Source organism: Herpailurus yagouaroundi, unplaced genomic scaffold, assembly GCF_014898765.1.
Source record: "Herpailurus yagouaroundi ecotype Mexico unplaced genomic scaffold, PumYag 188, whole genome shotgun sequence".
Lineage (NCBI taxonomy): Eukaryota > Metazoa > Chordata > Mammalia > Carnivora > Felidae > Herpailurus > Herpailurus yagouaroundi.
This window is the reverse complement of record NW_024412419.1, coordinates 31,370,577-31,394,007: the sequence shown is the minus strand read 5'-3', so window position 1 is coordinate 31,394,007 and position 23,431 is coordinate 31,370,577. Positions and strand designations below refer to the sequence as shown.

The following is a 23,431-nucleotide window of genomic DNA, read 5'->3' as shown; positions in this document are numbered from 1 at the left end:
AAGGGGGGAATCTATAGTTATAAATGCTTTCATTAAAAAGAAAGATATAAAATCAACAATCTAAATTTACAGCTCAAGAAACTAGAAAAAGAAGAGTAAACTAAACCCCAAGTTAGCAAAAGAAAGGAAATAAAAAGATTAGAGCAGAAATTAACGTAATAGAGAATTTCTTTTAAAGAGAAAAATCAACGGAACCAAGAACTGGTTCTTCAGAAAGATCAACAAAATTGACAAACCTTTAGCTGAACTAAGAAAAAAAGGATAGAAAATCACATCACTGAAATCAGAAATGAAAGAGGAATATCACTATCAATTTTACAGAAATAAAAAGGGTTATAAGAGAGTACCATCAAGGATAGCATGCCAACAAACTGGATAACCTAGATGAAACTGACAAATCCCTAGAAACATACCACCTACTAATCCTTTATACTAAGGAAGAAACAGAAAATCCAAACAGATCTATAACTAATAAGGAGACTGAATTGGTAATCAAAAACTTCCTAACAAATGAAAGCCCAGGATCACATGGCTTCACTGGTGAATTCCACCAAACATTAACTAGTTCCTAAAACTCCCCAAAACATTAACTAGTTCCTAAAGAATTAACTAGTTCCTCAAACTCCCCAAAAAGTTGAAGAGAGAGGAATATTTCCTAGCTCATTCTATGAGGAGGTCATTATTATCACGATCCCAAAGCCATACAAATATGCTATAAGAAAATCAGACCAACAGCTTTGATGAATACTGATGCAAAAATCCTCAAAGAAATAACAGCAAACAGAATTTGAAAGCACATTAAAATGGTTATACACCATGACCAAGTAGGAATGCAAGGACAGTTCACCATATGAAAACCAATGTGATATACCACATTAACAGAATTAAGGGGCGGGGGGGGGGTGACATGTGAGCATTTCAATTGGTGCAGAAAAAAGCACCAGACAATATTCAACACCCAGTCATGATAAAAATGTGTAGCAAACCAGCAACAGAAGGAAACTACCTCAACATATTATAGGCTATTTATGAAACGCCCATAGCTAACATCATACTCAATGGTGAAAGACTGAAAGCTTTTCCTCTAACCACAGAAGCAAGACAAGAGTGACTGCTTTTGCCACTTCTATTCAGTACAGTACTAGGAGTCCTAGCCAGATCAATTAGGCAAGAAAAAGAAATAAGATACCTACATCAGAAAGGAAGAAACAAAATCATCTCTTAGCAGATGACATGATCTTATATGTAGAAAACCCTAAAGATTTCACAAATGCGCGCACACGCACACACACACACACACACACACACACACACACAGAGTAAGAATTAATAAACAAACTCAGCCAAGTTTCAGAATGTAAGTCAATTTGCAAACACCAGTTGTTTCTATACATTAACAAGAAGCAATATGAAAAGGAAATAAAGAAAATGTAATAACATCAAAAAGAATAAAATACCTAGGGGTGAACTTAACAAAGGAGATGAGAGATTTGTACACTTAAAACTATAAAACACTGCTAAAAAAAGTTAAAGAAGACTCAATTGAAAATCTCATGCCATGGATTTGGAGACTTAATATTGTTAAGATGTCAATACTACCCAAACAATTTATAGATTCAGTGCAATCCCTCCCAAAATTCCAACAATGTTTTTTGTAAAGGTTGAAAAATCCATCCTACAAGTCATATGGAATCTCAAGGGACTGCGAATAGCCAAAACAACCTTGAAAAAGAATAAAGGTGGAGATATCATACTTACTGATTTTAAAACTTATTACAAAGCTACAGTAATCAAAATAATGTGGACTGACATAAAGTTAGATATATACATCAATAGAACAGAAAACCCAGAAATAAACTCTTACAAATATGGTCAAATGATTTTTGACAGGGGTGCCAAGACTATTCAATGGAGAAAGGGAAGTCTCTTCAGCAAATGGTGCTGGGAAAGCTGGATATTCACATGCAAAAGAATGACATTAGACCCTCTATATGCAAAAATTAAAAATTAACTCAAAATGGATCATTTAGTAAATGTAAAATCCAAACTATGAAACTCTTAGAAGAAAACATAGGGGAAAAACTTCACGACATTGTATTTGGTAATGATTTCTTGCATATGGCAACAAAAGCACAGGCAACAGAAGCAACATAGATAAACTGGACATCTAAATTAAAATAAATTAGACATCAAAATTAAAATTAAATTCTGTCCATCAAAGGACATAATCAACAGAGTGAAAGGCAACCCACATAATGGGAGAAAGCATTTGTAAATCATATATCTGATAAAGGATTAACATCCAGGATATATAAAGAACTCCTACAACTCAACAGCAAAAAGCAAACAACCCAATTAAAAAATGGGCAAAGGGTTTGAAGGAATATTTTTCCAAAGAAGATATACAAAAGGCCGTGAAAGGCACATGAAAGAATGCTCAATGTCACTATGCATTAGGGAAACGCAAACCACAACAGGATGCCACCTTGTTAGGATGGTTACTGTCAAAAAATAGAAAAGAACAAGTGTTGGTGTAGATGTGAGAAACTGAAATCCTTGTGAGTTCTTGGAGGACCATAAAATGGTGCCTCTGTGCTATGGAAAAAATACGGTAGTACGTCAAAAAATTAAAAACAGAATTACCATACAATCCCAGTAATTCCATTTCTGGATATATAATCAAAAGAACTGAAAGCAGAGCCTTGAAGAGATCTTTGTACACCCACGCTCATAGCGGCATTATTCATCACAGCCAAAAGGTAGAAGCAACAACAAAAGTGTCCATTAACAGATCAAGAGATAAGTAAAATGTGGTATATACACTCAAAGTAATACTACTCAACCTTAAAAAATAAGGAAACTGTCACATGTTGCAACATGGAGGAACGCTGAGGACATTATGCTAAGTGAAATAGCCAGTTACAAAGAGACAAATACCATATAATTCCACTTCTAGAGGAAACAAATTCACAGAGACAGAAAGTAGAAGGGTGGTTGCCGGATGGGAGAGTGGGAAATGATTGTTTACTGGGTCCAGAATTTCAGTTAGGAAGATGAAAAAAATTCTGGAGATAAATGGTGATAATGGTTGCATAACCATATGAATGTATTTAATGCCACTAAACTTAAAAATGGTTAAGACAGTAAATTTTATGTGATGTGTATTTCACCACAAATAAAAAACTGAAGTAGAAAAAAAACTTTTTTAAGATACACGCTAAGGGGCGCCTGGGTGGCTCAGTCGGTTAAGCGTCCGACTTCCGCCCGGGTCACGATCTTGCGGTCCGTGAGTTCGAGCCCCGCATCGGGCTCTGGGCTGATGGCTCAGAGCCTGGAGCCTGCTTCCGATTCTGTGTCTCCCTCTCTCTCTGCCCCTCCCCCGTTCATGCTCTGTCTCTCTCTGTCCCAAAAATAAATAAACGTTGAAAAAAAAATTAAAAAAAAAAAAAAAACGTTAAAAAAAAATTAAAAAAAAAAGATACACGCTAAAAGGAGGAGAAAAACGCAAAAGTAAAAGTAACATCTTAGCCCAATGATATAGGTTTAGGGGGCATTTTATCATGACATACGATTGAAAATAATGCCAATTCCTTTCCTCTACAAAGACTAGCTATATTCTAACTTAAGTATTTTTAATGGCCTATATGCGTTTTCCATTCATTACTTATTCTGATAAACATTTATAAACTTTAATATAGTGTGAAAAAATTGAAAAATATTTACTCAAAAATCAAATTTCGGGAGACATTTTTTAAAATAAAAATTTTATTTAAAAAATTGTTTTAATAAAAATTTTGGAAGAAGTCTGAAAAATATTCACTTTTAAAAATAACGACTAATCTATGAATCTATTACCTCTGATATCGAGTTCTCTGAAGTCCCAGACATGCACACACAAATGTATATGAAAATGATTTAGTCAAAATAACTGGTTTCAATATTGAAATATTCTACATATTTCCATTATAATATGTGTGTATTTATAATTTGATCCTTGTATTAGTAAAAATATCATCTGTCAGGGGGATATCTGGCATGAGAAATGCAGCTAACAAGGCTAATATAAATGAAAACTTGCGAATTACTGAATATAGCTCTAGAGATGACATAGGTAGGAATACTGTCCCTCATGATTAGAGTAGGATAAAAGAAAATGTTAAAACTCTCAAAGAATGTCATATATTTAGAAGACCTATATACCAATGTTTGATGTTATTTTCAGATCACAGAAATATTACAATCATCACCCAGAAATTTGAGACTAGTCAATTTGTAAGCAATTTGTTAAAAACAGAAACAGATTAATAACCTTTGACTTCCAAACTCCAATAATGTCAATAAACTATCTTTCAAAAAAATTACAGCAGTTACAGTTAAATTTAGAATGCAACATGAAGGTCTTTTTTTTTTCCCAAAAATGCAGTGAAACTTAGGAAGACAGAAGATTTCTGTGAGAACTTGAGCAACAAATACCATGGACTATGGAGCGTGCCTGGTGGGAAAATTTCTGCTTTGAGCTACCCTTCGAAGAAAAGGCAAACTCTGAGGCGACCTTATTTTAGGAACTGTAATAGATAAAGATGTGTCTTCATCTTGAGATGAAATAGCAATGTTTTCATCTTCCAAGGAATCTGAGGCAATGTTATTCTGAGGTGGGATAAAGCTGGTAGCATTTTTACAAAGTGAAGAAAATCCAACGTTACAGAGAAACAGGGGAAGTTACTCTTTGAGAGGGATGCTATTGAATCCTAGGTGGAAAATGAAAGATACAGTGACTTCGAGAACCAGGATGAAAGGAAACTTTCCTTGATTGGCCTCTTCCTTCGGTATCAGTCGCAACCTTGCTTTGTTGACAGGAATAGGAAATTATAGTGGGAAGAGAAAGTAAGATGGCCGTGCTGTGTTGGTAGATGCTTCCATCAACAGTGTTCTGATGGGTTGAAGAGTTAGCTTTTGCTTCAAAATTCATAGAACATCTAATGTTATATTTGGGACAACAAGGGCTTATATATTTTTCAGCACTAGTCATACTTGAGCTTTCAGAAACTGTTTCAACTTCATCTGGATTAAAGATTTTATGACATCTTGATTGAAGATCAAAAAAACTAGTGCTCTCATAACAGGAAATTATACTAAGTCTCGGGGCAGAGAAAAGTCTTTGGGATCTAAGGCCAAAATGGTTTGAGGAGAATTTTACATCACTGAAGCTGCTTTTTTCTTGAGAATCAAAATTGGCTCCACTTTGTTGACAGTCGGGGAAAACACCGCTTTTCTGAAATTTCACAAATAAAGAATGTTTTCTCCCAGAGAAAGATGAGTGAGTAGATGCACTTGATGAAGAAGATAAATTTTTACTTCCTCTGCGTGAACTGACTTTACATACTGCAGATAGACGGGTTCTTTTAGGATCAAGAGATATAGTTCGATGAGTAATGGAAGAGAATCCAAGGTGCCGGTGGTCTGAAGTAACTTGATCTGCAGGATAATTTGGTAGCAAGCTCTGGTCGTCTTTGCAGTGGCTAGAGTGAGAAAAGTGTCAAATGAGGCAAAAAAATAGGGAGCAGAGGTGGAAACCTGCCAAGGCTCCTGAAGAATAATATCCACTTTATCAATATGGAAACAATGGGGAATGAGAAAATAATGGCGTCTGAATTCATGGTCACCCAGATGTACCCCCACAGAATGCCCTAGTCTAAAAGATTATCTCTACCAACACAATACATGCCCAATCTACTAAATTGGGGGAAGATAAGGTGAAAGACTCAGGGAAACAGGCAGAAAGAAAGATCAGGGGAAATATACGAGAGGGCTGGAGAACAAAAGTCTCCCCTGAAGAAAAGGGTAGGTCTTCCTGTTTCAAATAATAGTATCTGTTTGAGACTCTTGAACTACTATGTTTAAAGGAGTTAAGTAGAATAAATTTATGCCCTGTTGACTACTACATTTTAAAATATTAACCACGATGGGTGAAGTGGGACCTCTCTAGAGAGAATACTGTAGATAAATATCCACATATTCCAGAGATTCAGTTACTATGGGAAAGCAAAGGAAGCGATAAAGCTTGGTTTATGAATGCTTCAGTGTTCTTTAGCACATGAAACATATGTAACAGTGGGTTTTCTTTTTCTTTATAAAGGCTTACCTTAAGCATTTTCCCATGTTGAATTTAATCCAAAGTAAATCTCTCCCTTCCTTTCTAAGCCATCATCCTTAAGCCATAAAATGCCCTGCGTAGGTGGAACAGGTCAGAAGACTGAATGTTTAAGCTCCATGTGGAATTAACATGGCAATAACACAGAATGTGATGACAGCAGACTCTAGAATCTAATGACATCAGGTCAGGATAAAATTGTTCTGTGGCTCGCCTTTCTGAAAAGCTGCAATTCACATGACTGGGGAATGTATTCTCTAATTCCATCGTGTTCGAGGAGTCAGCCAACAACTCAAGGACGAGAAAACAGTAGGATAAAGGCAGTAATGTATATAATATCTGCACAATCCTTTGCCCAGGACTGTCTCTCTCACTAGCTGCCCTACACACCCTTTGGCCTACTAATTCATTCTACTTTCACACGAACACTCCTAAAGGCTTTTACACCCTCCGGTGATATGGAAAAGTGACCATTACAGACTTTGGTCAAAAGATGTATCGAGAGGGAAAACAGAAACATAAATAGCAAACATCATTCCCCCCAAGATGCAACAAACCTTATCTACATTGGCAGCAAAGGCTGCCATCTGAAAGTGTGGGTCACATGCGCCAGATTACGGAGATCTGTGTGCGACTGTTTCTGACCCCGGGAAACAGCTTATACTCATTTCAAGACAAGGTTAACAGAGTTTTCAGAAAAGAAATACTGTCCTCTCCTTTTCCAAACCAACCTGGAGCATTAGCTGTATAACAAGTGTGTGTGTGAAGTCACGGATGACATAAAAAACTGCCTCAAAAACATTTCTACTTCTCAATATCCTAAATACCCTGTTACTATCTCTTGTTTCTGTTTCAGGGTTTCTCACCACAATCCTGAGATTTGGCCTCGATAAACAGGGGTCAGGCAGACCTTACACCCTTCACAAAAATTAGCTCACGACGGAACACAGACCTCAGTATAAAATGCAAAACTGTGAAACTCCCAGAAGATACCACAGGAGAAAAAAAAAAAAAACCTAGATAAATTTGGGTGTGGCAATGACTTTTTAGCTGGAACACCAAAGGTCTGCTCCCACTTCCTGGATCAGCCTTCAGTCCTTCTTTGGCAGGCTCACCCACTTCTGCCCGTTCCGGTCGGTACTGGTTCCAAAAGGTTCTGTACTCCGCCTCTTCGCTCTTCCCATGTGACACATTCTGCCCGAGCAATGCCAGCCGTTCCTAGAGCATCAGCATCGTACACATTGTGGAGGAACAGGAGCAACTTTCCCCGAAGACATGCTTCTCGCAGCCCCTCGGCTGCTTCCTTTCACAGGCCTCAGGCGGGTGCATGCCCGAGCTGGCAGTGACTTCCATCTATTGCCAAGTCCTGCCCAGAGGGTCTAACACCTGGCTCTACAATGCAAGGGAAGACTTGGCCCTTGTTGCTGCTGTTGGCCTTTGGGGCTCCGGCTAAAGCTGGAATACAGTGTCTCTCTTTAACATTCTCTTACAAGTTTTTTTTTGTTAATTCTGTTTGACTCGTGAGGCTTGGTTTTATTTCCTAATGGATCTTGAGTGTGAACCCAGTGCCTAGCACAGAGTAGACGCTCTCACTGAATGAATAAAAGGAACACCAAGTTTTACCTTCCTTTGTTGTTTTCATTTTTATTTTTATTTTTTATAAAGTTTATTTATTTTGAGAGAGGGGAACAGAGAGAGAGAGAGAGAGAGACAGACAGACAGAGAGAGAAAATACAAGTGGGGGAGGGGCAGAGAGAGAGAGAGAGGGAGGGAGAGAATCCCAAGCAGGCTCTGCACTGTCAGCACAGAGCTGAAGGCAGGGCTCGAACTCACAAAACAGTGAGATCACTACCTGAGCCGAAATCAAGAGTCGGACACTTAATGGACTGAGCTGCCCAGGCGCCCCTCATTTTTAAAAGAAATTCACAGGGGTGCCTGGGTGGCTGAGTCGGTTAAGCGTCCGACTTCAGCTCAGGTCACGATCTCACAGCTTGTGGGTTCGAGCCCCACGTTGGGCTCTGTGCTAACAGCTCAGAGCCTGGAGCCTGCTTCGGATTCTGTGTCTCCCTCTCTCTCTGCCCCTCCCCCGCTCATGTTTGCTCTCTCTCTCTCTCTCAAAAGTAAATAAACATAAAAAAAATTTTTTTAATAAAAAAAAGAATGAAAGAGATTCACAGATGAGAAGACCAAAATACAAATAAACTATGAAAAGATGCTCAATCTTATTAGTGTTCAGGGAAATGCAAACTGAAATAATGATTAGTTACTACAACCATCAGGTTGCCTAAAATTAAAAAGTCTAACTATAAGAATTTGTATGGGAAAATAAGAGTTCTCACAAAGAATAGTTTAGTTATACAGAATAACAATATATTTGCTTTACAATCCAGCATCCCATTCTAAGTATATACTTTCAAATCATTCCACATGTACCTAAGGGAATATGAAGGTGTTCAATGAAGCATTGGTTAAAAGAACAAAAAAAAATGTTGACCTAAATAAACATCTATCCAGGGGGAGAGAAATTAAGGCATATACCTACGATGAAATGCAACATAGCAACTGAAAAGAATGAGATACGCGGTCCGGGAGTTCGAGCCCCGCGTCGGGCTCTGGGCTGATGGCTCGGAGCCTGGAGCCTGTTTCCGATTCTGTGTCTCCCTCTCTCTCTGCCCCTCCCCCATTCATGCTCTGTCTCTCTCTGTCCCAAAAATTAAAAAAAAAGAAAAAAAAAAAAAAAAGAAAAGAATGAGATAAATTTACATACATCAGCATGGAAAAAATCTCAAATAAAAACATTTGATGCAAAAGTGAGTAACAAAATGCTCTATACCATATAATGCCATTTATGTAAATCTTAAGACCCAAACACCATTTATTCATTGTTAATAACGCAAACACGCACACCTAGGGGAAACATTCAGACTTTCAAAGGAAGAATCCGCACTAACTATAAGACAATAGTTACCTCTGAGACAAAGGACTGCGAAAAGGATTTCAATTACGTGTAGTTTTTTATTTTCAAAAATCCAATACAAAAACCAATTGTTGTGTGCAAATGTGTACTTCTACAACATGAAAGAATACAGAAGCACCCGGGGCGCCTGGGTGGCTCAGTCGGTTGAGCTTCCCACTTTGGCTTAGGTCGTAATCTCACAGTCCATGAGTTCGAGCCCTGCGTTGGGCCCTGTGCTGACAGCTCAGAGCCTGGATCCTGCTTCGGATTCTGTGTCTCCCTCTCTCTCTGCCCCTCCCCTGCTCATGCTCTGTCTCTCTCTGTCTCTCAAAAATGAATAAACGTTAACAAAAAATTAAAAAAAAAAATACAGAAGCACCCCATCATGAATATCTGAATTTGTCTTTCTCTCAAGACCTTGAGAAATGGAAGTCCAACCTTAAAACAGACTTAGCAAAAGTAAAAAGTAGTAAGAATAAAAAATATAAATGAACTAAAAGCAAACATTGTATTTTGACTCATGAAATGAAAATGCAAGGAGTTTTCAATAAAATCTCAAAAGTCTGTTTCTGGGGTGCATCACCATCCCCTGTATTTGCAGAAGTACTAGGTATTACGGCTTGTATTATGGCCTGGTGTTCTTTTGGGGGTAGATTTGCAGAGTTTTTCTTTTCAAATAATCAGAATTGTGTCTGTTGAAGCTATCACATGATGGAAAATGCCTAAGACAAGAAAAAAAGAAAGAAGGCCCATAGGGTCACTATACAACCCTGATTTACCTAACAGAATTGTCTCATTTTGAAACACATGTATTCTTTGTAAAGCCCAGTTGAAATGAAGAATTATGAGTTTATTATGGGATATTACTTTAATCCAAACTGTTAAAAGATGGAACTGTTGTAAGAGAGGTTTCTAAAGCTTTACATAACACTGTGGTTTAAATAACCTTTTAGGAGCACCCAGGTGTCCTGTTTCGGCTCAGGTCATGATCTCGCGGTCCGTGAGTTCAAGCTCCACGTCGGGCTCTGTGCTGACAGCTCGGAGCCTGGAGCCTGCTTCGGGTTCTGTGTCTCCCTCTCTCTCTGCCCTTCCCCTGCTAGTGCTCTGCCTCTCAAAAATAAATAACCATTACAAACAAATCAAGAGCTTTTTAAACTCATGGTTCAACAGAGCAATGTAGATAATGGTTGACAGAGAAAAGAACAGTGAGCAGCCTGAAAAAGAAGATGAGCTAAAAAGTTTTCAGAAATAAGGCAGGACTTCAGTTTACGCTCGCTGAAAAACACCAACATGAACTTGTGACCTGAAAAATATTGACAATGACTTTTCCTCACCCTGACCCTAAATGGGCCCAAACAAGCTCCGGTATCATCCTGCCTACAAACAGTGCGTGTCTTTACACCCAGATGCTGCTTTCTAGTGCTACTTGTCACTGAAAGGAACCGATGCTGCCAAGGCAGTGACTGACTCCAAGTCTTGGAGTAGGGACAGAAACAAAATCAGCGAGACATGATATTACCGAGAAGCACAGATGCTTTCCAAGATGTTCGTGCTGATGCTAAGAAGGAAAAAGAAGAACCCTGACGGGCCCTCCGACGGCCCCGTTATGAGAATTTGAGCCTCAGGCATGATCGGATCTACAACAAAGTAGATGAAATCAGCTAAATCCAAAAAAGGCATAAATCCCTAAGTCCGTGATGATGCTGTGAACTAAGACATCATGCAGAAAACGCTAATAATACTTGCAGAAAACACGTTCTACTGACCTACCCACTCAAGCTGTTGACGCCCCTGAAGGATACAATTAGGTTTTTTTCCTTTCCTTGTGTAAAGCAGTGTCAGCAAATTGTGACTGGCATCTCTTTCCCTAAAAGAAGTCAAAATCTCTGGGAACCTTTAGCGAAAGATAAACTTTACATATGGAACATGCAATTGTCATTTGATGTTTTAATTTTGCTATCAAGGACATACCCCAACTTAAGTGTGGTGATGGGACTAGGACAGAATCTGACCATGACCAGTCATTTCTGTCCCATGCGAGGGTTATAAGGACAGGCAACCTAAACTTTACACAAGTATACTTTATAAGGACTTTGTTTTTATTTTATCTTATTTTAAAAAATGTTCAACGTTTGTTTATTTTTGAGAGACAGACAGACAACATGAGTGGGGAAAGGGCACAGAGAGAGGTAGACACAGAACGTGAAGCAAGCTCCAGGCTCTGAGCTGTCAGCACAGAGCCCGATGCGGGGCTCGAACTCACAAACTGAGATCATGACCTGAGCCAAAGTCAACGCCAACTGACTGAGCCACCCAGGCGTTTTTAAAAAGTATTTTATTCACTTAAAACGTTTGACTCTAGGTTTTCATTTAGAAAGATGTGTTAAAAATCTTTATCTTATTCCTCTCTCTCAAAAAAATATCCAAATTAAGTATTTGTTTGGTTGTTTTCTTTAGTTTATTGAAGCACTGCTAAATAGGAATAAGTTTTCCTCTACTCTATCAAGAGCCATTCACTGTAATCTAGTCCTGGTCCTTATCTCTATTCTAGTGTTCTGTTGCTAACAAAGGCACCCGAGCTCAATCTTGACATCAGTCTTAAAGTTTTTCTTATCAGCTGTCTGTGACTGTTATTCAGAAATTTCACAAATCCTTTTGAACTCACATAAACAATTTATGCCTACGCTGCTACTTGAAGTTACTTAGGTCCCACAATGACCTTCTTTTCATTTGTTCCAAACTTATCTCAAACTTTATCAAAGGTTGCCTCTCTTTCTAGAATTTTAGAATTTCTTGAACAAGACTGCGCTCAACCACGGTCTTTTTAGATTAAGGGCCACTTGGCCTCTTGATCTCCACTCCTTCACCAGGACTGCCACCCCCCCTCCCAGTCTAGCGGATCTTCTCTGGCTGGCCCTTAGTTCCATTACATCCTTCCTGAGATGTGATTGCCAAAGGGACTCCTCAGGAGGAAATGCTACAGAGTATGTAGATAAAGGTTGGATAACCGCTGCTGCTCTTCAAAAACTCTCATCGATGTCTAACGTTGTACTGGGATTTCTGTCTTTATGAGACTACTGAGCTGCTATTCTCTATACCCTTAACGATTAACTGATGTCTTTTGGAAGTTACAGTTCTGGATGATTTAGAACTATTTTCGGTTCCTTTTTTAACACTCCATTGTCAATTTTCAAAATCAGTCCACGATTTGTTGTTGCTCAGGAACACAAATGTCTAAGGCCTTCTTGTTATCTGGATCTATCATGTATCTTCCAGTATCTGAAAGATATTTTCATGTAGTTATGTGTCCGGTTGATGTATAAAAATGCTCAGTAATTCCAGTCCTAGCATGATGTCAAAGACCTGATCAACCATTTACATTTCTTTATCTATGAAATCACACTTTTATCCCTCCTGGTTGTCCCTTCCCGCCAGATCCCTTCTCTCAATTCCATGGTGATTTAGCAGAATACTCACTCGTTCAAGAAATATTTATTGGCATCTACTCTGCTATGTACAAGAATAAGGTGTTAAGAACATGGCAAAGGAAACAGAGTGTCCCTGCCCTAAAGAATTTCTAGCGGTTATGTATTTATCTGCCTATTTTACTCCCTCACAAACACTAGTTAGGCACAATTTCTTTACTCATAAATCATTTGTTTTTCTTCTAAAAGAATATTATTTATGTTCTTGGCTTTAGAACTCAAAAGATGACCACTGAGGACAGCGAAGATGACAATGAATCATGCTAACACTTTCAAATCTTTCTAGGTCTGCACTGCCCAATTCGGTAAGCCACTAGTCCTGTGGCTATTTACATTTAAATTAATTACAATGAAACAGGATTAAAAATTCAGTTTCTCAGTTGCATGAGCTACATATCAGGTGCTTAACAGACATATGTGGCTAGTGGCTACCATATCGGCAGCATCGATTTAGACAATTTCCATCATCACAGAAAGTTCTTATATAAGGGGTCATACCATGGCCACATACAAAAACGGGTTACACATTTTACAACTAATTACTGGCTTTTTCATTGCTCACATGATGTCACCTCATACTAGTAAGTTACTTACATTCCTCTCGTCAAAGGAGTCTAAACTATCTTAAACACAGACCACGATTGAGTGTAGTTTTAAGTATGATGTAAGCCAAAATAATCATTCCTTTTTATATCTTATTAATAGCAGGATATATAACTGGACGTGCATAATGAAAGTACCTAACGGGGCGCCTGCGTGGCGCAGTCGGTTAAGCGTCCGACTTCAGCCAGGTCACGATCTCGCGGTCCGTGAGTTCGAGCCCCGCGTCGGGCTCTGGGCTGATGGCTCGGAGCCTGGAGCCTGTTTCCGATTCTGTGTCTCCCTCTCTCTCTGCCCCTCCCCCGTTCATGCTCTGTCTCTCTCTGTCCCAAAAATAAATAAACGTGGAAAAAAAAAAAAAAAAGAAAGTACCTAAATAATAGCAATAATGAAATCATCAATTCAACATGGGAAACATCGTCAAGAAACTTACCCTCCTTCACTTTCTGCTTCCTCTGAACTATTACCTGTTGTGGGACTTTGAACGGTGGCAAGCCTTCTTTTTCTAGCTCTGTGTTGAGGACTTATCCTATGAACAGTTGTTTTCCCTCCAAGTTCACCTTGTATATATTCCTCCAGCTTTGGAACGATTTCTTTAAGGACTCTGATTTCCTCTTTGAGTTCTTCCATATTTGTCAGTAATTCATTTAACTTCTCCAGTATCTGAAGCTGCCTTCCTTGAAAGATTGCTATTGTTCCACGGCCATTATACATTTCATCTTGAAAAGTCATCGCATCAAACTTACTACCCAGAGAAAGAAATTTAGGTAAATTCAGTGCTGTCCTTGATTTACGAGCCTTGTGGTACCATAAGAGAAGCAAGCTGATTCCAGTAGTTCCCACCATGATGCCAAATATCAGTTCTTTATTTGTGGAATGAGGCATTTCTTGGGTTTTGTTTCTAAAATTGAAAGCATAAATGTAAATGAATGTCGTTTCTGTCTTTGCCCAAAACAAAAATATGAAGGCTTTCTCAATCAACAAAAGCCAAGTCTACAGGATAAACAACACACACGCACACACACACACAATAAATCATAAATGGGAATATGTTTACCTCTGAAAATGTAGTGGCCCGATAGAAATATTTGCTTTAAGGATATCACTGAAGTGCGGTGAAAAGTAGCAACTCCAATTCGGAATCTGTATTCTACATGACTGATTTGAAACGTACTGTATCATGTATTTTTAAAGAGTATGATAATGGTAAAAGAAAAGCATCATCATACATTTCTGAAAAAAAAAAAAAAACGACTTAAGAATTCAAACTGTGCTTAACTGTGTTTGAACCCCTTATAAAATGAGTGCGCTGATTTCTGGGTCTTATCTTTAAGGAAGTCCAAGGAGCTTTTTCTTAGCACCCAGTTCACATGTATACTTAGAACAATAAACGACATTTTGAAAGCCCAAGGATTGAGAATATAAAACATAGAAAGCTCTGGCAAGTTTGTAACGCACCTCATGTCTGTTTTATTCAACGTGGAGAGCAAAACTGCTAACGTGTACAGGCGTTACCTCTGGTCTTCTTTTTACCCGGAATTCCTCTGCTCCTTACATGTCTATTTCTGTCTGAAGTCCTAATGTTGTTATTTTCTTTAAATTTTCCTATTTTTTAAAGTAATAAGAATGTCATTTCTTAGAGTCTTTTCTCCATCTGAACTTTCAGTGTTTGCATGTAAGGCTCAAGCCTTAGCCTGCCTAATTCCACATAAACTCAGCTACTTTGACTAAATGCATCATAATCTTTCTTTGGTGTACCCCGTCTTCACTAGTTTTATTGCTCATCTCTGGTTTTAAAATCAGAAGACCATTAAAGGCAAAAAAAAATATAAAGCTCCCTTTTCTTCCCAGACTTTAAAATGGCAGTAAAGGGGTGCCTGGGTGGCGCAGTCGGTTAAGCGTCCAACTTCAGCCAGGTCACGATCTCGCGGTCCTGGAGTTCGAGCCCCGCGTCGGGCTCTGGGCTGACGGCTCAGAGCCTGGAGCCTGTTTCCGATTCTGTGTCTCCCTCTCTCTCTGCCCCTCCCCTGTTCATGCTCTGTCTCTCTCTGTCCCAAAAATAAATAAACGTTGAAAAAAAAAAAATTAAAAAAAAAAAATAAAAAAAAATAAAATGGCAGTAAATATATTAGTATTGTGATAAACTTCTGTGATTAGAACAAAATACACTGAGGCTTTTTATAGACTTTGAAGTTCTCACAATTATGTTCCCATCAATTTCCACTATTGTGTAAACAGGTAAACATCTATATTAAATGTTGTTAGCAACTTGGGGAAAATGTTACAAATAATGGTAAACTGTCCATTACAGGTACTTAAATTCACAAAATTTTTGGTTTTTCTTGACACTTTCTCCAGGAGATTAATCACTTTGATTCCCAAGAAAGAGGAAACAAACGAAGTTAAGTCCTATGATCTCCCAGGTTATTACTAATTGGAGGCAACTTCTGGACTATGGCACAGAAGGGGAAATCCAAACAAAGCCTGGTAGTTTACGGAGTTGAACAGAGATCAGAGTTCAGAGAAACCGAAGCACCTAGAATTTGTGTCACACAGTCCTGAAGATGAAGGGGAGTATGTAGACAAAGAGCTCTAGAAATATGCATAGGGGTCTCTTAAGTCTTTAAATGAATACCAGTCTGCATATGCACGGAGTGAAACCCCATCAGACTAGTCAAAAGAACAATTTCCAGAAAGCATATATTATATATATATATATATATATATATATATATATATATATACACACACACACACACACATATGCCTAAGATAAGAAACAAACAAAAACAAAAACAAGCACAGCCTATGGGCAATATCAAGTAGTCTAACACATATATAAAGTTACAGGGAGGAAAAAGGGGCATAAAAAATATTCGAAGGAAAAATAGCCAAAAATTTTCTAAATTAAACAAAATCTATAAACCCAGAGATCCACAAAGGTCAACATAATCCAAGCAGAATTAAGTAAGCAAAAGTAAACCGAGGCACAATGTTATTAAAACACTGAGACCAGTGATAAAGAAGAAATCTTAGAAGTAGTCAGTGGGAGGGGTGCCTGGGTGGCTCAGTCGGTTAAGCGCCTGACTTCTGCTTAGGTCATGATCTCACACCTCAAGAGTTCAAGCCCCGCATGGGGCTCTGTGCTGACAGCTCAGAGCCTGGGGTCTGCTTCAGATTTTGGGCCTCCCTCTCTCTCTGTCCCTCCCTCACTTGCACTCTGTTTCTCTCTCTCTCAAAAATAAATAAACATTTAAAAAATTTTTTCCAAGAGTACTCAGTGGGGAAAAAAATGACATATTGTGTAGAGGGAAAAAGGGATAAGATCACAGCAGACCTTGTCTCAGAGACATAGCCTTAGAAACTATTCAAGCAAAAAAACCAATGAAGTGACATCTTTAAAGTACTGAAAGAAATGGTCAACTTACATTTTCATATCCAGTGAAATATTTTCCAAAAATGAGGGTAAAACAAAGACAGTTTGGGGCAAAAGTTGAGAGAATCCATGCCATGAGACAAGCACTGCAAGAAATCCTAACAAAGGTTCTTCAGGCAGGAGGAAAATGGTAACAGACAGAAACTTGATCTACACAAGAGATGTAATTCACCAGCAGTGAATTACACCAGCAGTGGCAAATACGTGGGTAAATACAAAAGTCATTTTTCTCACTTTAAGATTTCTTTATAAGGGTGCCTGGGTGGCTCAGTCGGTTAAGCATTCGTGGGTTCAAGTGACACATCAGGTTCTCTGTTGTCAGTGCACAGTCCGCCTGAATCCTCTGCTTCCCCCTCTCTCTGCCCCTCCCCCGTGTGTGTGCATGCTCTTTCTCCCTCTCTCTCTCTCAAAAATAAATAAAAACACTAGAAAGTAAAAAAAAAAAAAAAAAAAAAAAGATTTCTTTATAAAATATTGGCTTATTACAGCAAAAATAATAGTAAACTATTACATAGAAGTAAAAAATTAGGACAACTGTAGCCCAAAGTATGGGAAGGGACAAGCAGGATATACTGTTGCAAGGGTCTTGGATTATAATGCAGTGTCATAATAATAAGTTAAAAGATGTACATTTGTAAATCCAAGGGCAAACACTAAACAAACAAACAATAATAACAGTAAAAAAAAAAACAAAAACACCTCTACAAAGGTATGTATAGTAAGTCAAGAGTGGAGATAAAAATGCAATACTAAAGATATTCAATTAGTCCAAAAGAAGCCAGGGAAGGGGGAAAAAACACAAATGGGCAAACAGAAAGCCAGGAAAGAGAGAAGAAATCATGTCATGACTCTACAGGAAAAATGGTGCCAAAAAAAGATGGAGAAATAACAGTATTTCTGTTTGGGAATGGACGAAATCCAATTTTTTTCTAAAAGGAAGATAAAATGATGAAGTAGAAGAAAGATCAGAGAATCACAGCAGCAGTGAACTTGAGAAGGCAGAGGGTTGGAGGGACTGCAGTGCCCAAGTACAAACATTGACCTTTGATGGAAACACAAACCATTCATTCATAGTAATGAAAGAAAAGGCAGATTATGTGAACAGATTGAAGGTGGGTGGATGTGACAGTGGGAGCTTATGAAAGTCCTTTGTGGTTGCTTCATTGTTCTAAGTGAAACAGGAAACAAAATAAACAGCCGAGAGTGAAAATAGGGGAAGGCACATTGGAAACATACGAATTCCTATGGTCTATATCCCATGATCTCACATACTTAAGCAACGTATTGTTTGGGGGGTTTTTTAATTTCTTTTTTTATTTTTTTAACGTTTATTTATCTTTGAGAGAGAGAGAGAGAGAAAGAGACAGAGCATGAGAGGGGTAGGGGCAGAGAGAGAGGGAGACACAATCTGAAGCAGGCTCCAGGCTCCGAGCTGTCAGCACAGAGCCCGAGAGGCTCAAACTCACAAGCTGTGAGGTGGTGACCTGAGCCGAGGTCGGACGCTCAACGGACTGAGCCACCGGGGCAGCCCAAGGCATTGTTTCTTACACTCTAAATGACCAACTAAATGTGGTGTTTCAAATGATGCCCTATGGGAGAGCGAATAAGAATATTTCCAAGAAGTCTGCCTAAAAGAATGTCTCTTTAGATTCCTAAATAATACATCAGATGATACACATGGAACACACGGAGTATCCTATCTGGATGTTCTATTTCATTACAGGTCTAAGTGTAAAAGAGAAGGAGTAATGATTTTAAAATAATTTTCTATGGGGCACCTGGAAGGCTCAGTTGGTTGAGCATCCGACTTCGGCTCAGGTCACGATCTTGCTTTTGTAGGTTCAAGCCCCACATCGGGTTCTGTGCTCACGGCTCAGAGCCTGGAGCCTGCTTTGGATTCTGTGTCTCCCTCTCTCTCTCTGCCCCTCCCCTGCTCACACTCCGTCCCTCTGTGTCTCTTAAAAAAATAAAACGTTAAAAAAATTTTTAAATAATAATTTTCCAGAAATTACCTCAGATGTTGGTGAATATTATGCCCAAGGGAATTAAGAATCCCTTCTCTTAAAGCCAAGGATTCCAGTAGAAAGCCCGTATGCTTAATCTGGCCTGCCTGACCTCAGCGTAGTTTGCCTAGAATTGATTTTTTTTTAAGCAAAAAGCATTTTTACCTAGTTGGTAGAAACTGAACTGTAAGTCTAACCATTTGCCCACACCCACCTCATCCAGGAGACATGCCAGCAGTATATTGGGATCAATTGTAACTTCAGCTGAAGTTGTAGGTAATTATTATTAGCCATACTCTTTTATTTCCACAAAATAATGTATCACCAAACTAAATTATTTTGAAAGACTATTGCAAAAAGGCAACAGATACAAGAAAAGGCCCTACATGCTAATGGCTTCCATTTGCATCGTTATCTAATGACCATGCGTAGAGCTTGGACATCTTGGCTTTTTGTCAATAAAAAGATTAATGCAGGGGCGCCTGGGTGGCGCAGTCGGTTAAGCGTCCGACTTCAGCCAGGTCACGATCTCGCGGTCCGGGAGTTCGAGCCCCGCATCAGGCTCTGGGCTGATGGCTCAGAGCCTGGAGCCTGTTTCCGATTCTGTGTCTCCCTCTCTCTCTGCTCCTCCCCCGTTCATGCTCTGTCTCTCTCTGTCCCAAAAATAAATAAACGTTGAAAAAAAAAAAAAAGATTAATGCAGAATGTTCATATGCTGATCTTGAAGTCTATTAAAAGAAATCTTCCTATTCCGATTGTTTCTTGGCTCATTCCTGCCCGGCCTTCCTTGACTTTTACGTGAAAAAACGTAGCCTACTTTGAAAATTTTTTTCATTTAATAAGTAAATAAATGGAAGTCAAAATCTACCCAGGAAGGCGATCTTTTCCCTGAGATTGTACCAGTTTAAGGAGATGGCAAAGAGTATCAATTTTGTTTGAGCTTTTCTTTAGGGATTACACCAATTCCAAATTACCTCTTTGAGGCAGGTTCTATTATTACCTCTATTTTGCAGATAAGCAAACTGAGGCATACAGCTGTCAAGTCATTTACCCAGGGCCCATCCAACTAGGACAGGAAAACTGTCACCCGGGTAATTCCTGGATGTACTGGGGCATGAGGAAGATTCCGAAAGCATCAGTAAGGACATGAAGGAGAATGCTGGCTGGGCAGAGATGTCCAGAGCGGAAATATGACTTCAGAACTATTAAAATCAACTGGGCGGGGAGGGGAGACTAGAATCAATGGAGCAGGTATTGCTTTTAAATAACCACAATTAGAGCCTAACAGTGCACGATATGTTTGAGTTTTTTATCAGCATAAAATAAATGTGCTTTTAAGCCATGAATTTGAAAAGTGCCACACGTTAAAAACAGTAACTAGCAAAGTAATAAATCAGAATACTTGCTTGCCTGCAGTATAATTTCAAAGGTTATGTTATTTACGCAACTTTTATGTTTAATTATCAAATTAGCACACACACTTTAGTATAAAAACACGTTAAAAAAAATCTATTGACTAGATAATCAAATGCTTATCATTATTCCTGTTACGAATTTCGATTTGTAAGGTGCTAGTAATAATGGTGGAAAATGATGGGCATTATTTTAGTAAAAATTATTGGCATCTAAAATTAATGGGCAATACATAATTATCTGCAGATGAGAACCAAGAGTCTTCTGAAGTAATAAATCATCAAAATGTTAACACTAAAAAAATTTTAGATATGTAAAATTTTTAGATATGTAAATCATGCTTTACCCAGTTACTTAGAATGTTTTCAGCAATATCCAGCACATATCTTCGTTTAACTCATCAGCGGAATCTCAGGGGGAAATACATAAAATATGTAATTCTGGTACATGAGATGTATGAAAAATTTTGCAAGGATACAGGAACATCAGGGGTTACACGCAGGCCTGAGGTTTATTTCCCAAGGGATTGTCTCAGAGACCTTGACTTGGCAATCAGATTCCCCACAGCGACCTGGATAACCTGATACTTTCTAAATGAATTCTAATACTCCTATTTTATCTAGGTTTTCACTGTTTTTCCTGTAATTTCTTTTAAATTTAGGGGTCGCTGACGTTTGGCTTATTTGCAAGTTTGTGGCACTGAAAATCTGGCCTTCTTTTCGTGTAAAACAAAGAATCGGAGTCTCAGCAAAACACAACACAACACAAATGTTTGCCAGAGGCTGAAAGGTCAGACCCAGGGGCGAAGGCTAAAGGCGACCCAGAGTCTCCGGCTGAAACTCCCCGGGTCTGCAGGGACCCGCCGGGGCCGCGGCAGCACACCGCCAGCTTTCCGCGCACCCACGACGGGCGGCCTGCGTGGAAACACCGGCGAGTCCCAGGGCTGAAGCTTCCAAACGCCGACTCGGCGGGGCCGCGCCGGGGAGGAAGCCGCCCCAAGCCTAATCTGACGCACCACGGCGCCGGCCAGCGGGAGGACGCCTCGCAGGGAACCGGCGGCGCGGGGCACTCGCGCAGTATCCGGAAGTGCCGCGGCCGACGCCGGAAGTGCCGCCTCAGCCCTCCGCACCCCAGCCGCGTCCGGCCCCCGCCCGCCGAGCCGCCCGCTGCCCACCTCGGCACGCACCTGAGTTCGCCGGACGGGCCTCTCCGCCGTCGGAGAACCGGGGCCGGGACCTGCGGCCGAGCGGACGGGAGCGGAGAGGAGCGGCGGGCGAACAGCAGCCCAGAGCCCGCGGGTCCCCTAGTCCGGCCCCGCGGCCGCCGCGTCCTGACCCAGATAGCGGAGGCGCTGGGGGAGGAGCCCGCGGCCGCTAGCCCTACGGCTCCCGCCTCTTCCCGCGGGGGGTTTGACTTAGCCGGGCGGGCGCCCAGCGCACCTTTCCCAGAAGGAGAGTGCGCTCCCCGGGCGCCTCGGCCCGCACCTCACGTTGTTGCCGGGATGTCGCCTCCCCTCCAGGCCCGTCTCCCCCGGGGCCACCTGCCCTGGCTCCGGGCCACCCGCGCCTGGCTCAGCGCGTTCCATCCCATCTCTGCAGCTCCCCGAACCCGGTGGCCCCCGCTGGCCCCCTTCCGGCGCCGCCCCCTTCCCCATACCCTTCTTAGTTCCCCCTTCGGGGCACAACCTTGAACTTTGATCTGCAATACAGGGTAGCTCAGACGTCTTACACTACTTAGTAATCGTGTCCGCAACCACGTTTTCCTGACTTTAGCTCACGTTCCATTTTAATGGAGAAAATCCCCATCCTCTTCGTACCCCCACCATCCTGAGTTGCCTTTATGTGAAAACCACTGTCTTCTCAGATTTTACCCAGTTTCGAGATTTTACCCAGTTTCACGTTCTGTGGTTTGTATAATGAAAACAAACTGCCAAATAAAAACTACACGTTCAAAGAGCCGCGGTGGGGGATAACTGAAGCTCCAAGTTTCCCAAGTCAGACCTGGAAACGGGGGAGAGCCAACAGCCACAGCAAAAATACGTGTTACACTTACTTCCTGCTTCCTTCATCATACGAATTATCTTATTCCATCTTCCCAGCAATGCAGTGAGATAAACAACATTGCAGGTGAGGTAACCAAGGCTTGGGAGAGGTGAAGACACTTGGCCCCGGCCACACAGTCACTTTTAGAGGCAATAATCAGGGGCCCTTGGGTGGCTCAGTCCGTTAAGTGCCCGACTTCAGCTCGGGTCGTGGTCTCATGGTTCCTGAGTTGGAGCCCTGCATCAGGCTCTGTGCTGTCAGCATGGAGCCTGCTTGGATTCTGTCTCTTTCCCTCTCTCTGCCCCTTGCCTACTCTCTCTCTCTCTCTCTCTCTCTCTCTCTCTCTCTCTCTGTCTCTAAATAAATAAATAAACTTTAGCAGCAATAATCAAACCTAGCTTTGTCTGAGAGCCTTTCCTCTTGACCACACCCTGTGAGCCCAGCCTGGACTGCAGGCCTCCATGCCTGATGGACCACTTGACCAAGGAGGCTCAACAAAACAGCTTTCCTAAGCACATTACAGCAGTTCTTACGTGATACTGTCCTGTCAGAATCTCCCACCCCAGTTATTTGGGATTCAACCCTCACTGTCCTTTACAGGAGGGACTGAATCTCCAGATCAGAGGACTTTATCCTATGGGGAGCTTCTCTCTAGGGGTTTACCATTATCTCTAAGCCACAGGATGCATACAGAATTATGGTGGCTCTATCGTGTTCAGGTTAGGCTAGGAATAGACTTGGGGAAAAGAGGAAAAATAATGCTGTGTCTAATGCAAGCAGGGTGTTTTGGGGGCATTTTTCCTTTTGGGGGACCCCTGACACAAGAAACACAAGAAAGTTATTCCCCCCAAGTGATGAGATTCCTATGACTAAATTGGACCTTCCAAGGGAAAAATGCTTTTTTTTGAAAAAGGCATAAGAATAATTTTATTAACTGTTTCCACAAGCCTAAGTAATTAGTGTAATAAACTACGTATTCATCACTTAAATACAATAAAATAGTTGACCCAATATTCCTGTGCTGAATAAATCTTAACAGGTATTTTAGAAAAGTATGTATGAAAGAAAAATTAGCAACAATATTTATGTAATACTAGTTAGCAATTCAATGTTGAAACAATTTATTAAATATGGTTACCTCATTGAAATATGGAGTTCATTTTAAAAACTTTCTGTCTGGCTAGAAAAATTAAGTTTTTGTTCAGAGAAGAAAGTCATCTGCAGAAAGGCATATACTTTGCCTGATTGATACTAACCTTGTTCGACGATGATCAGTTTTTCCGGCACACTTGAAGAGAGGAATGACATTTCTTCAGAAATTGCAGAAGGCTTTTTAAGTCACATT

General features: G+C 40.3%; 1 protein-coding gene across 7 annotated transcripts in view; it reads right to left on the bottom strand.

Moving 5' to 3' along the window:
- The window catches only part of RMDN2 (regulator of microtubule dynamics 2), a 78,816-nt gene extending 55,385 nt beyond the window's left edge, over positions 1–23,431 (bottom strand). For 3 of the 7 annotated variants that reach the window (XM_040496541.1, XM_040496543.1, XM_040496546.1), the window contains exons 1-2: positions 6,143–6,256; positions 4,806–5,519 (exon numbers count right to left, since the gene is read on the bottom strand). In XM_040496541.1, coding sequence (XP_040352475.1) covers positions 4,806–5,519; positions 6,143–6,159 — 731 coding nt within the window. In that variant the 5' untranslated portion in view covers positions 6,160–6,256. Of the gene's footprint in view, positions 1–4,805; positions 5,520–6,142; positions 6,257–13,625; positions 14,094–20,390; positions 20,411–21,230; positions 21,451–23,342 lie in introns of those variants that run through there. The other 4 variants (XM_040496544.1, XM_040496547.1, XM_040496545.1 and 1 more) reach the window with 4 other exon arrangements.